The sequence below is a fragment of the Gymnodraco acuticeps genome, unplaced genomic scaffold, assembly GCF_902827175.1.
Source record: "Gymnodraco acuticeps unplaced genomic scaffold, fGymAcu1.1, whole genome shotgun sequence".
Taxonomy (NCBI): Eukaryota; Metazoa; Chordata; class Actinopteri; order Perciformes; family Bathydraconidae; genus Gymnodraco; species Gymnodraco acuticeps.
In genome coordinates, this window is record NW_022989985.1 from 5,025,477 (window position 1) to 5,040,312 (window position 14,836).

At 41.3% G+C, this 14,836-nt stretch overlaps 1 protein-coding gene across 6 annotated transcripts in view; it reads left to right on the top strand.

Moving 5' to 3' along the window:
• Positions 1-14,836, top strand: part of fam172a (family with sequence similarity 172 member A) — a 150,659-nt gene that overhangs the window by 64,722 nt on the left and 71,101 nt on the right. For all 6 annotated transcript variants that reach the window (XM_034212534.1, XM_034212537.1, XM_034212539.1 and 3 more), the window contains exon 8: positions 5,203-5,322. In XM_034212534.1, coding sequence (XP_034068425.1) covers positions 5,203-5,322 — 120 coding nt within the window. The remainder of the gene's footprint in view (positions 1-5,202; positions 5,323-14,836) is intronic.

A 14,836-nucleotide genomic window follows, 5' to 3' on the forward strand; every position in this document is an offset into this window, starting at 1 on the left:
TTTCTCTTTTACTGTATATCCCAATCGAATAACACACCTACACATTAATTTCTCGCTCACACAACACACACACACACACACACACACACACACACACACACACACACACACACACACACACACACACACACACACACACACACACACACACACACACACATACACACACACACACACACACACACTCACTCACTCACTTACGCACTAAAACGCACACTTCCCCCCCTTGTTAGTCTTGCACACGTTGTTCACCTCGTTCTAGCTTTTCCATGTCTCTTTCTCACATCATTATATTCCCAACTCTCCATATGTACTATACCTGCTAATTACCCACAATGCCACAGTCATTATTTTCCCATCTCTGCCACTAATTTGCTCCATACCTTCCTTTCCCCCACTCTAGCAGACCCATCAGCTCCCAGACAGCTTCTAGCTAACTTCAGCTCTCTGCCGACTCTATAAGAGAGTAAAGAAAGAAACAATGACGAGAAGAGAAGAAAAAAAGGAAAAAAACATGGCGAAGGAGTACACGTCCCAGACATTGATTAGAATGCAATTGCAAACAGGTGTCGTTGAGGTCCACTTTTTAATTGCGTGCACAGAGACATGTACGCAAGCACGCACACAACAACTATTTTACTCTAATAACCTCTTTGCTTACACCAAACATGTAATTATGTACATTGCTTATTTAATATTTAATCATTAGGCCAAATGAAAACAATCCTGTTCTGTGCTGATCAGGGCATATTAAAGAGTTGAATGACTGGCGCTGCAGGTGGGTTTACCCAGTGTGTGTCCTTAGAGCAGGAGGGGAATGACAGATTCAGTTTGTCAGAATTTGTGTGTATGGTGTATTTTTAGTAATTTGTATATTTCTCTTTCTATACGGAAAGGAACTCTTACAAATTATTGTTGTGCGGTGGGTGTTTTGAATTCTTCTCACTTTATTCAGCTATTACTCTAACCTCTTGAAATACTCATTGACGTTTTTGCAAGATTGAAACCAGGACTGCCCAAGAACCCCTGTGAAAGAGTCCAAACCCAATGAAGTTGTTTAGGGATCCCGTGACACTGTTTTGACACGTTTGGCTCCCACTGAAAAGTTTCTGAGTGTAAAAAGTATAATGGCTCTTATCCACTAGATTCCTTCCGGTCCATACTGCTCACCATCTCCCAACTTTAAATTCCAGCTTCCTCAGAAGTGTTCCTGGTCTATGTGTTTTGGTTTGGGAGAAGGAGGAGCAGAAGAGAGAAGTGCGGGGAGGTCTGAAGTGGTTTGTTTGTCATTGGTGTTGTTAGATTCATTGTTTCCTGTGTTGGTCGGACAGTGGGTTTGTGTTGGCGTTGGGTCTGTTATTCTGGCTGCAGCACACTCCTCTCATTACAGTGAATAAACACAGGGCAAGTATTGGACAGAACAACTTTTGAAGAACCAAGAGAGTGTGTGTGTGAGGGTTTGCATCTGTGTGTGAGTTGTTATTGTGTAAACAATGGAAACAGCTAAAATGAACAAATTCTAGAAAATAGACAACTGCAGAGCAAACACTTTTAACAAATGTGTAACATTTTGAACAACTCACAGATCATAAGTGGGGTGGATAGTCCTGCTCAATGTAGCAAGTTGTCTAGCAGTCTAAATAGTGACGTAAGTTATAACACATAATAAGAGTTGTTGATTGGGTAAGAGCTACTTGGCTAAAGCCACTTTTTTTGTTAACTGTAGTCTTTTGGGCTTGTGTGTGTGCGTGTATGCTTGAATCTTTTTATCTGAGCTATCCTTCGTTTCAATCTTTGATCAACTCAACTGTCTATTGTTCCTATTTCCAGGGAGGTCGGCTACAGTTTCTTTAGTCTTAAACGTGTTTAACATTGCGCAAGATGGTCACATGAACTTCATGGTTTTTGGACATAGACCTTCAGATTAGCTCCTCTCGGCTATGGTCTTTATTTTTTTATTTTTCATTTCTATAAGCTCACACTCCGACACAAAACAGCAGTATGAGTACTTTTACAACTGGTTTCAGTTTGAATCATCTGCTTAAAAAATGTTCCACTCATTTTAAAATGTTGGGATACATATTTCTGTGTTGAATTAGCAGGATTCAGTATTTTTTCAGCTTGTTTTGTTCCTCTGCCAACCAAAGAAATAAATGTGCCATAAAAGACAAGTTTGAATTCCACAATTATATATTTTTTGTATATATTCAACTTTAGGGTGCTGTCTGCATTTGAAATGATGATGACTGACATTAGAGGCACATACGTTCTGTTAGCAGATACTGTATCTGTGTCACTGTGTGTGTGTGACATGTTGATGAATTTCAAGTTCAGAGCTGACAGCCTGTCAACCTTATTCTTCTAGACACACAGATATACTGTATACCTTCCATAATATGTATGGATTCCTCTCTGTCTACTATTTCCTTTAACTCTCTGACTTTTTTTGTTGTTGATAAAAGTTAGCTGTCACCATCTGGAGACTTTCTGGTCCTGAAACTGTCTAGGACGCATATTTGTATTTTATATTCTCTGAGGGGACAATATGGATCACTATATATTCGGTAAATACACACATAAACAGCACACACCCTCAAATGTCCCTTGACAGTCATGGCTGAAGGATGTTGGCAACAGGTGTGCAGTTGGGACGCTATTATGACAGAGCTGGCAGATGTACACACCACAAACGCACACATAAACAGACAATTTCACACAAACACACAGTGTGGGGAAACTGTGGAAAATAAATAAATAAGCCAAGAAACTGGGAGAGCGGGTGACAGGAAGCCGGTCTCGCAGGGCGGTGTGCTCCACTGCAACTAATTAACCCCAGGAAATAATTGCAACAATATGCAAATGCTGTTTAGATAATTCACTGCACTGCGGTGCCAGGTAGTCAGTCACTCTGTTGCCTGCCACTTATAGTGTAGGCAAAGAATTATAATTTTTGTAAGGTTAGGAGAATGGGGGGATTCATTAACCACCATGAAGACGTCAATCTACAATATGTGTCTTGATATCTTTCATTTGATGAATTTTGTCAGTTATTGGTCTTTGGCACATTTTGCCTGCAATCAGTTGATATCGGCAATTTTGGAATTGTTGATGAAGTAACACATCATGTACCACTCACAACTCACGCGCACATGTACAATAGTTTATCCCTCCTTAATGTCTCTTTGTCGAGCACTGTCACTAAAGGGTGGGTGGAGAGGTGGACAAAGCAGGTGATGTAGGAGTGTGAAGAACAGGTGGCATCAGTGGAGGTAGAAGAAGGTAGAAGAGAGGGGAGGGAGGCTAATGAAATGGGCTTCACAGATGAAGGGTGACATGGCGGAGGAGAGAGGAGGGAGACTTCAAAGGACTTTGATGTCACAGCCTTTCAGACAGACAACTGCTCCAGCCAGCCCCTCCGTGCATGTAGGAGGACACACACACACACACACACACACACACACACACACACACACACACACACACAGAGAGAGCACTGATGGCAGAAGGGCAGGGCAGAGCTGAGTTGCCTGGTCTTGCATCACACTCTGTGAATGAGGTGGTTGCTGACACTACAACCCTCTCATGCTAATCTAGCGGTAAACACAAACACTCTGACAGGTTAATTTACCTCTAGACAAACACAGCAACAAAAAACCCACTGCAGCACATCATTAAACAGTGGAACACACACACACACACACACACACACACACACACACACACCATTGCACACAATACTTATATAAATGATGTATACATATCTTATACACACGGATATGCGCAAGTGAAAAACACCTCGTCAAATCACCAACTTTATTCTAAGCGAAAAGTTTAAACCATACTTAATATAGTGTGTTCTACATTAACTCCTTAATTACCGCCTTAAAGAGAGTGAATGGTAAAGTAATTATCTTTTTTAACATTTCTTACTTTGAAAATGCTAACACATGTATGGAAACAAATAGGAGAGTCTCTTAAGATACCTTCTATGTCCTTTATCTCATATCTCAAATTATTTGTCTTGGAGTCCCATTTTGATCCTCAATTAACAGATGAGTCTCCATTCTCTATAGACCATATGTTTGTTTATTTATATATATCTGCACTCTAATTAAAAGGAATGTGTGTGTGTGTGTGTATGTGTGTGTGTATAGTGTGTTTGCATTCAATATTGTGCCATCTTAAAAACAGCATTGTCTAAACATACAGGTGTTACTAGTCGACAAAGCTCCATGTGTAGTTTAACCTCTTGTGGGAATGCATTGTTGATTTCTATTGTGAAACGGACAGATTGATAGGAAATCAAAGTCTAGAAATCAATGTCACAAGTTCATTAATGGATGCCCTTTTACCGCCTGTACTTTTGCTATTGTTCTTTTCAACCCTGGATAAACGCTTACATCTCTGGTTAATTAGACATGTCTTCTGGTCGTGTGTGTGTGTGTGTGTGTGTGTGTGTGTGTGTGTGTGTGTGTGTGTGTGTGTGTGTGTGTGTGTGTGTGTGTGTGTGTGTGTGTGTGTGTGTGTGTGTGTGTGTGTGTGTGTGTGTGTGTGTGTGTGTGTGTGTGTGTGTGTGTGTGTGTGTGTGTGTGTGTGTGTGTGTGTGTGTGTGTGTGTGTGTGTGTGTGTGTGTGTGTGTGTGTGTGTGTGTGTGTGTGTGTGTGTGTGTGTGTGTGTAAAAGGAGTATTCATTTGTGACTGTGTGCGTGGATGCAAAACTGCACCGTTTTGCACATGTATATCTCCTCTCTGTTGTTTTTTCTTTTGACCTTCCCCTGGTGTGTTCCCATTATGCCTCTACTGGTGTATAGATGGACCATCGATTCAGCAACCGGGTACAAATTAAGATTTAAACGTTACGTCACCCAGCTTATTGAGTTTTACATTTAGGGCATTTGCAATATGCAAGACTTATTGATCTACTGAAGTGTGGCTCTTTATACAATCCCCTCTGGCCACCAGCACTTTTTAGTTTCTCTTGTATACCTTTCTTTTAGGCTGGTCCCACTGTGCAGCTTTTTATGTTGTAACATTGAATCAAAAGACTTTCAGTACTCTTTTGATGCTCCATTCTCAATAGTTGGACCCATATTTTGTATGTTTTGCAATTGCCCAACTGAGTTTATTGACAGCCTTCAAGCTCCTAACATTTGCATAATCTTCTTTGTCATGGATGTAACATAAGTGCTTTTTGTGTTGCAGGAAAATAGTTCCTCCGAGGAACACGTGCTGTATGTGTGGGACCACTTTGTGTCCCAAGCCAAAGCCAAGAATGTCTTCATCATGGCCCACAGCTATGGAGGGCTGTCTTTCGTTGAGCTGGTGAGTGTTTAGTTTTCCGCTTATCCTTCCTACCTCCCACCAACACAGAGACACACTGAGACACACAATACACTCATGTCAGCACCAAGTCTCTCACACACATGATCATTTTGGGTAAATCTGCAAAGTGCAACTGTTATACTGAAATTCAACTTAAGTTTGTAATGCTAGTATACAATAAAACTGAAAATGTCAACTCTTATACTAAATGCTTAAACACAAACATGCAAACAGTGTTATATTCAAACATGCAAGGCAACACTAGCAGTGATCACCTCAGGGAGACCAGGAGTACAGCAATAGTGTTTGAAACATGGTAGAGTGATAATTAAAAATAAATAGCATTTAGCTCTATTTGAAAGATAGTACTGCTTCTGTAAACCATCTGGGTCGTCCTTGTCCTTCTGGCAAAATCCACCTCGTCTATACGTGGAGAACAGGGGAGAGGAGAGGGCTGGATAAAGTATGTTGGGTATGGCAATGCAACAACAGTTGTACTGTTAAACCAGATCTGCTGCAGATCATGCAGATTTCTCAGCCTTAAGAGAGACAGAGGATAGTTTGAAAGATGCTGGGAGGAAAGTGGATTGGAAGGAATGAATGGTGCACAGGGGATTGTGAAAGTAAAAGTTTGGCCAGCCTCTTGGCTTTATAACTGCACCCTTCAGCTAAATGGGCCTACAGTGTGTATTTTGCTGGTTATATGAAGGCTACTGAGGTTGATGCTGTATTTTCTAACCTTTGTTTTACTGTGATCTCCTAGTGGGTTTCTGCATCACATATTGATCATCACCTTCTATCTGCGTGTTTTACTGACTAAAGTTAAGCTTCAGTGTGCAGATAATTAATCATAGTTACTTCTCCTTTACCAGGGCGGAATAGCATATGGAGTCATGGTTAATGGTGGGAAGTTTATGTATGTACCTTGCTTGCTACTAGCTGCTTGATTTATTATCCAATCGAAGTCTAATGTATATACTAGTAATATACAGTATACAGCAATGCAAACTCATGTACTGTGTTAATGTGCTTCAAAAAGGATAAAACCCTTACCCTGGCTTTGAGCACATTCATAGCATAGTATTTAATCCCATTTTAAGATCCTGTGATCGTGATACAGAAACTTCAAAGTTGAGGAATTACTCATAATTAGTAAAGTTTGTAGTGAATGGGATGAGATGTTGAGGGATGCAGAGAGTCGATTAACAAATCACAAAACAAAATCCACATCCATTTTATGCTCATATTCCTATAGAAGATGCATCATTTAAAAAACTAATTTAACTGATTAATGATAGTGCTTGAAATATCTTAGCATATTTCTTCACGTCAATGTAAAAAATACAGTAGTTTTCAACAGCTATTTCAAAAAGAGGACAAGAACAACCAAAAGGGCCTTCTGGCTGCTTTGGAAAATTCCAACAACCATGTGTATTGTATGTGGTAATTTTGGCTCATTGCCCCGCTTATTGTGAACATGCTATGCTAGCTGGTTTAGCATTTAGAATACGAGACTGCACTGTTTTAAGCTCTGCAAGCTAACATACGGTGCAAGATGCATTTACAAGCCCCTCTATGATCTGATAGCTGGATTACATTGCCAGTCTGCTCGTTTGTTGATCTGAAGTATTTAATGTGTATTTAATCTCATATTTTTGGGAAGGGGAAGAACAGGTAGGCGGCACAATGAGGATATGGCTAGCAAGGGATTAAAGATTAGCACTTGTCCCACTGGTGTTTTCAGTCATATTTTATTTCTCTTCTCTTTCACCTGCTTCTTTTTGTTTCGTTTTTTGTAATTGTAATTTGTCTGCTAAATATTCATGCTGTGTTTTGTCCGTGACAGCCTCACAATCTCCTGGGCTTTCTTGCCGAGTGACGAAGACTATTCTATCCATTTGTATCTTTCCGTCTCTCTATGTTTCCCTCAGTCAGACTCCCCATCTCTGTATAAAGACCTCAACAAGGTTTCTCACGGCTTTCTTTTATGTGATGTCCTTGTCATGTGAAAACCATCTTAAAAACACTCGTATACAGTATGTGCATATTTAAACATATAACGTATAGCGGATGCAATATGGGGAAGATAACATCAAAACAGAGACTTGCAAGACTCTTGTGTTCTCTTTAAGTGACAAGGTGTTCAAATAGGCCATTGTCAGTTTCCCTTGAGGCCATTCCAGCTTTTGTTGTCTATCAATGTCGAAACTCCTTCACCTCTAACAAACTGACACGAACACACACTCATAATCTTTTAGATACCCTCGATTGCCCACCTCTACCTATGAGCAACTTTGTCTACAGAGGGCAATATGTAGACTAGCAAGGGCGCAGGATGTAGTGGGGATAAAAGCAATGTGCAACCCCACTTTATGCCACTGGCCTGATTTGGGTGTCATAGCTGGTGTGATCCCATACTTTATATTTTTATACTGATTATTTGTATTGTAAAGGTGGATTTTCCATATACATATTGTACTCTAGGCTGTTTGGCTCTTTTCCAAAAACATTCAAACTACTTGGACTTTACAGGAGTACTATAAATATACCCATTGAGTTTGAAGAAGCCACTATGTTTCTCACTTGATATTGCTGTCATTTCGTCCTCCCTCACACATAAGCATGCACACACTCATGCACATACATGCGCACACCATCTACTTAATTGAGGAGAAAGTGGTCCAGCGGGACTGAATGGGAGGTCTGTGCGCATGAGCTGGAGAGTGTAGCCTTGCGGGATGAACCGTTTGACACATGAGAAGACCCAGAGAAAACAAGCTGTCTGTGGGTTAATTACTACTCCCCTTTGCAGTTAATAAATACATTTCTGATCAAGCACATCAAAAAGGCCCGCCATTCATTTCTCCTGCTGCCCCCCTTTCTCTGGAGCACGTTAGCCTGTGTATAGAGCGCTCAAGTGTTTCATTGCAATTTGATTTCTTTTAAAACACTTTGCAGTGTGTACTGACTAATTATAGATACATCAAAGAGAAGCTAACTGCCTTTGAATGAGAGTGTGAGAGAGAGGCTAGCGCTGCAGGGGGAAGGCTGCTTGCTCTTTCTCTGCCTCACCCCCACCTTTATCGCCCTTTTCCCCTCTCTATCATTCTTCTGCTATCATAGAATCTATACATCTATCAGTTGTTTCTGATCTATCCTTCTCTCTATTGCTTCCTTTCCCTCTGACATCTGCTTTCATGCTTGGCCAGAATGCTCCTCCTTTTCTGTCTCTTTCAGCTGTATAGTTTTAAAGTGAGATGAGCCATTTTCCCACATTCATGCTACTACCAATATTCCCTTAAAATTCTAAAGGATGTTTTGATGGCTTTGGACTGTGTCTCTCTCAGCAATATCCCAACACACAAATGGACCATGCTCCTCTAGCTTCCACGTAGGCAGTAACCTTCCTTGACCTGAGGACAAAATCTCAACCCAGATCAAACCAGAGAGAGTGTGAGGGACCAAGGGGATAGAACCACAGAGAAAGTGGGCCCTGCCTCCATCACTCCCTCTGCTCAGTCTTTTCATCTTTCTTCTTTGCCAGGAGTGTGTGGGGGTTGGGTGGACGTGTAAATGGTTGTGGTGGTTGATTTGAGATTTGTCTAACCCGCACTAACCTTTCCACACACAGCGAAAAATAAGCATTCTTACTGGATGGGACAGGGGAGCATTATATAAGGTCTTATGTAAGAATGCATCTGTCTCCCAGTACACAAATGTGTGGGTGCCAACCAACCAGCCAGCCGCCATAACAGCCCCTCAAGAACATGTTTACAGATATTGAGTGTCCTCTATGAACACACCACATATATACAGTACATGCATCTAGGATATCTTCCTTGTATACTTTGTAGAGCCATCTGTTTCAATCTATAATGAATATAAGTTTGTTTTCTCTCCGTCGTCCTTGGATCAGTGTGTGTGTGTGTGTGTGTGTGTGTGTGTGTGTGTGTGTGTGTGTGTGTGTGTGTGTGTGTGTGTGTGTGTGTGTGTGTGTGTGTGTGTGTGTGTGTGTGTGTGTGGTGTGTGTGTGTGTGTGTGTGTGTGTGTGTGTGTGTGTGTGTGTGTGTGTGTGTGTGTGTGTGTGTGTGTGTGTGTGTGTGTGTGTGTGTGTGTGTGTGTGTTTGTGGCTGGGTGTCAGATGTGGGAAGAGATGCTTGAGGTGAGACAGATAGATATGGAGGAATTTTTTCACTCCTTGTGGACTTCATCGCCGTACCGGTGTGTGGAGGATGAGAAATATGTAACACCGCAGGGTGAATCAGTCTGAGTCGGAGAAGTTAGTTTTACATAGCTCAGAGTTTAAAAAGTGATTACATTTCACCGCCGTGATATGGCACCCTAACACTAAATGAAAAGTTTTTGACGTTGTATGTTATGGGAAGTTTCAAAAAGAATAATAATCTATCATGTGCCTGAACATATTTTACAAAGTTGAAAACAAAGTAGGAAATTAAGTTGCACTTGTTTTCCAAACAAGCTCACTGCCATTTATTTGTGCAGCAACTGTTTTAAATAGTTGGTCTTCATGTTTCTCACTCGTTAATCTTTATTACTATATTTATAGAACCCTTTCCCTTTTTCTATCCCACAACTCACTCTGCCTAATGTCCTGTTGTCCTTATTTCCTTCATCCTTCTTATTCCCCCTCGCCCAGCCGTGGTGACCCTCAGGGCAGCAGTGGTGCCAACTAGTCCCTCCGTGCAGCTACGCATGGTAACAGCCCACTGAACACATGGTGTGTGCAAACATTTCTGCTTGCAGTCCTCCTCCTTTTAGAGCATACCTCAGAAAATACACAGATGTAAATAAAGGAATGCATGATATTAGACATTGTCATTGTGCCTGATCCCCATACTTATACCACTATATATATCTAAATGTGGTGTTTTTGACACATAGCGCACAGTTCAGACATACACATTTATAGCAGCACTAATGTTCTGCAATACATACTGTTCATGCTTCCTTTTTTATTTTTTTATTTACATTTTGGTTAAAGATGCTTACCGTGGTTTCAATAAGCGTAGACATTGGAGCTACTTAAATTCACAATTGTAGGAATAAGTGACTTTTAGAAGTATTTTCACCAAAGTAAATCTGCTGGCATTTTGCAATTTCTAATTCTTAAAGTGGCCTAGCTAATTCAGGGATGGATTGGTGGCTAACTGGCCAGAAAAGTCTTGAAGTCTTTCTTTACTTGGGTGTGAAGTTAGACTTTTCACCCTGACTCCAGTATGTGTGCTTTCCCTGACATACAATGTTTTGGAACAATCTTTTCTAAAGGCACAGGTGTCAAATAGAAATAACAATGACAGACAGCAATACAGTTGATTTCACAAAAATGTATGAGTAGTGCTTTAAACTGTGTCAAATTAGGTTCCACATTTGTATTTATCTCAAATATTTTTCAATGACAACCTCAACCTTCACCCGAGTTCATCACCACAAAAGCAAAACTCACTATTAATTTGTTGACAAATCATCCTAGCTGTGAAGACGGACATACACAGGCTAGGAAAATCCCCTCGTCTAATGTTGTATGCATGCCTTGGCCGCCTTGAAACTCTGAGTGCTATCCTGTCTATTGCTTCTGGAGGGGATGAAGAGAAGGTTTGTTTTTATCTCAAGGTTCTCCATAGCTGGCGGGCTTGCAAGCGGTGGAGTAGTAGTGCAGTTTCCTGTGTGTGTATGTCTGTCTGCGTACGTCTGTGTATGTCTGCAAGTGGGTGCACACAAGTTGTATGGGTTCAGTGTGTGTGTGCACGTATGTCTGCGTGCATGTCTGTGTGTGTCTGGACTGGAGAGAGCCTGTATCGTCCTGAGCAGAACAGCTTGGTGGAGAGCAGCGATCAGAGCCACGTTAGGGTCGGAGAGGAGGAGAGGGTGAAAGGCGATGATAAATGGCTGGGGCACACTAGCAGAAATTAGTGGAGCCGTATGCAAAGCTGTGGCGTTTTGTTTGATGTGAAACAAAAGGACCACCATGACAAAAGTGCCTGCCAGCCTGCACAGCAGGACAGCAGCCCTCAGGACATACACCATCGTCACTAAGAAAATGTGTGTGTGCGCTTGCACATGTGCATGCGAGATGGTACACACTGGCTTGTGCGTGTATGTGGTAATGCATGCATATCATGCATGGTGCCGTTTTCTGTTCCTGTCTATATTATGTATATTATCTCTCTCTGTGTTTTTGTGCTCGTAATGACAGACAATGCCTAGCCCTTTATACGCCATGAAAATACACGGTTTCCTTCTCAATACAGCTACAGCATATTTGCTCTATTAAGCAGCTGAAATATAGACGTCTAATTTCTTTGTGAATTAATAGGAATCTTAGAGAGCCGATCTCTTCTTAACATAAGGATGTAAATTGAACTGTTTAAATGTCACGGCTAGCAAGCTGATTTGATTTGAATTGATTTGCTTGTTTCTGAAAAAAATACCTCTTTTGCCAAACCCTAGCTTCGCTGGCTGCTACAGATAGACCAAGGTCTTTCTTCCCACCTCAACAACACATTGTAGGGCTTCTGAATTCTTCTATCTGCTGTGATTATGTACAAATGGCCTTCATTTGCCATCCATTTCAAAGCTGTAGTGCTGCATTGTGACTAGAGGCAGATGATGCAGACCAAATTACAGCGGGTTTGCTGTCTGAAAAGGATACTCGCACAATAGGCTTTGTGAAGTATTCCCTTCAATACGTCGCCATTATTCTCACCTTTGTTGGTGTTTCTCTCTATGTTTCAGGAGCATCTTTGGTTTCTAGATTACATTTGTGGTGTTGGTAAGGAGAGGGGGAGGGGGGGGGGGGGGGGGTTGGAAATACTTTACTCACCTCTTGTCTTTCTTGTGCTATTCCTTCAATATTAAGGGAAATTGTTTTTGTGTGAGATTCCAATTTTGTTATTTGCTGCATTTTTTGATTTCCTTCATTATTATTATTATTATTATTCTGTATTATTGTATTGGTGAACAGTTGCCAGACAATATAGCTCTTGGAACATAAAGACTGTCTGTTGATGTTCTTGGTTTATTATTAAACCAAAAACATAAATTCCTCTTACCATTATATATAACTGCTTTCCTTTCTCAAGCTTGCTGTTTCATAATGTCGCAGTGAACCGAAATGAAGCAGTTAAAGGCAGCATCAAATTGTTATAGTTGGCAGGAGTATGACATGCTCAATACATGCCTTACATCCCTTTGATTTGTTCTGTGTGTTATCCTCCTTTATTATGTGTCCTATTTGCTGCTAGCACCTTCCTGTCCTCTGATTTTCTCATGCGAAACAACAACTTACTAGCTAGTCAGAAATCATTTTATCAATGAACAAAACAGATTTTAGAAGGGTTTACAGGTTACCAAAATATCAGGCAACCGTTTTCTACAAAAACTATGTAAATAGATGTAAGGTGCTAAACAGAATGTAAATAAGTCCCTATATTTCTCTACAGCATCCTGTACATACCACTACATCCACAACCGGCTAACGTCACTGTCTACATTCATGTCAGGAATATTCTGAGGGAAATGATTCACCTTGTGTTCAGTGTTTTAACCACTGTTTTGCTAAACTTGTGTAAGGAGTACTGCAGAGTATAGCAAAAAAAACACCTATATGTTACAGTTCATGTGTTTTTTTCTTGTTTCCCTAACTTTTGTAATCAAGCTTTAGAAAGGCCTTTCGAGACATACTGTAAGGCGCGTTCACACCGCAGTACTTTTCCCACTTTAGTTCCGATATAGTTCCGAAATGTTGCGTTCACACCAAAAAGAGCCGGAACTAAAATTAGTTCCTGAGAACCTTTTACCCCCTTTTCCGTCCCTGCTAGAGAGCAGGGACTTTCATGGGAGAAAAAGGTTCCTATTTCTGATTGGCTGGGCGGATTGCAAACCACGGCCCATAAAACTCCCAAAAAGTTTTGTGAAGCCGCCATTTTATGATCCTTGCATTATTAGCATTAGCCCAGCGCACAAACGCAGAGAGACTAACTTATGGCAACACAAAAGAAAACATGGGAGCGGTGGAGATGAGGAAGTGTCGGCGTTCTAGCAATTTACTCGGGAAGCCAGTCCCCAACTCCAGTGACTTCCGGCCGGGGACTTCGGGTGGCAGTATATGCCGTGAAGTTGTTTGCGGCCTGCCAGTAAACCAGAAGCAGAAGAAGAAGAAGTGACGTCAACGGCTTCATTTGCCTAATCCTCCCCCAGGGACTTATTCCGGTGTGAACGCGATCTGTACTCAGTTCATGAGAACTAAAGAGTTCTCATCAAATAAGCCCTGATGAACCTTTGTGGGAAAAGTAGTGCGGTGTGAACGCGCCTATTGCCATGCCAACAAACAAGTTTTTATTTACACAATATTATATAGCTATGTGATAAAACTCTCCTAAAGTTTACTCGGCAGCTGAGAAACAGACCTGGAGTTGTGGCTCTGACGTAGGAAAGGTCAATACGCTTCAGGATCACTTGCATTACATCATGGTTTCCACCATCAGTTAGAAGAATCCCTCTTTGTCTCTTTACATTTCTTTGATTGCTTTAACAGTAAACCCTTCTCCTTTTGTCTTTGCTCCACAATGGTTTGAGACACAGCTGACTATTTTTTCATTACCAGTTCAGTAAGTTGTCTATTATTTTCTGATTACAGAGAGAAAAGTAGTAATCAGTCTCCCGATCACCCAGTTATCTTGTACATAATTAAGTCATGAACTATTTCTAATTGGTCTGTGATAGCTTTTGATTGATACCAGTTTCAGACTGCGGTTTATGAGGGCATTTGTTAATGTCAGCTGTTCGTTTTGAATGGTATTTCTTCTCTAGTCTGACCATCCATGGATTTAAACGGTCGAGCTCGCTTTCACCAGGTCGTCACGGTTACCCGATCTTCTCTTTCATTCCTCAATACACACACATGTTGCCATAGTGACATAATTGAAAATCATTACACCTCAAACAAGTATTGTTGAGTTGACTATTCATAAGTCTCCTCTCACCTTTTTATCTTCCTGTTTTTTTTTTCCTGAGTGAAAAGGAAGTGAAAAATCCATCTGTCCTCAGTGCATCATTCTGCAAAGGCTCTTTTTAATCTCTCTTGTCCTGCCCCACCCACCCCGCTGACTCAACACAGGGGTCTTTCTTGCTACTTTTGTGATATAAGAAGCCAAGCTGAAGTTCATCTGAGTTCAGTGAAATCTTAAGGGATTCATCATTACATATTTACTGGCTGAGGCTGATCTTGCTGTAAGGTTCTACCCTCGTCCCATTGATCTAGTGCGCATGTTCACTCCCGAGGTTAAGGGACGTGCTTCCATTTGCATAAGGCCCTGGGCAAGGTTCTTTCCACCATTGATTGGCCTGTCCATGAGCGCCCCGTGCCTTCTCACATTGATCACTTTGTTTTTTCCCGGAGACAGTGCTACCCAGAGTTCAGCTGCAGCAGCTCCGGCATTTCAGACCTGCCGGAGTAGGAGACCGAGAGGAAGAAGGGGAAACGAAAATGAGAGCA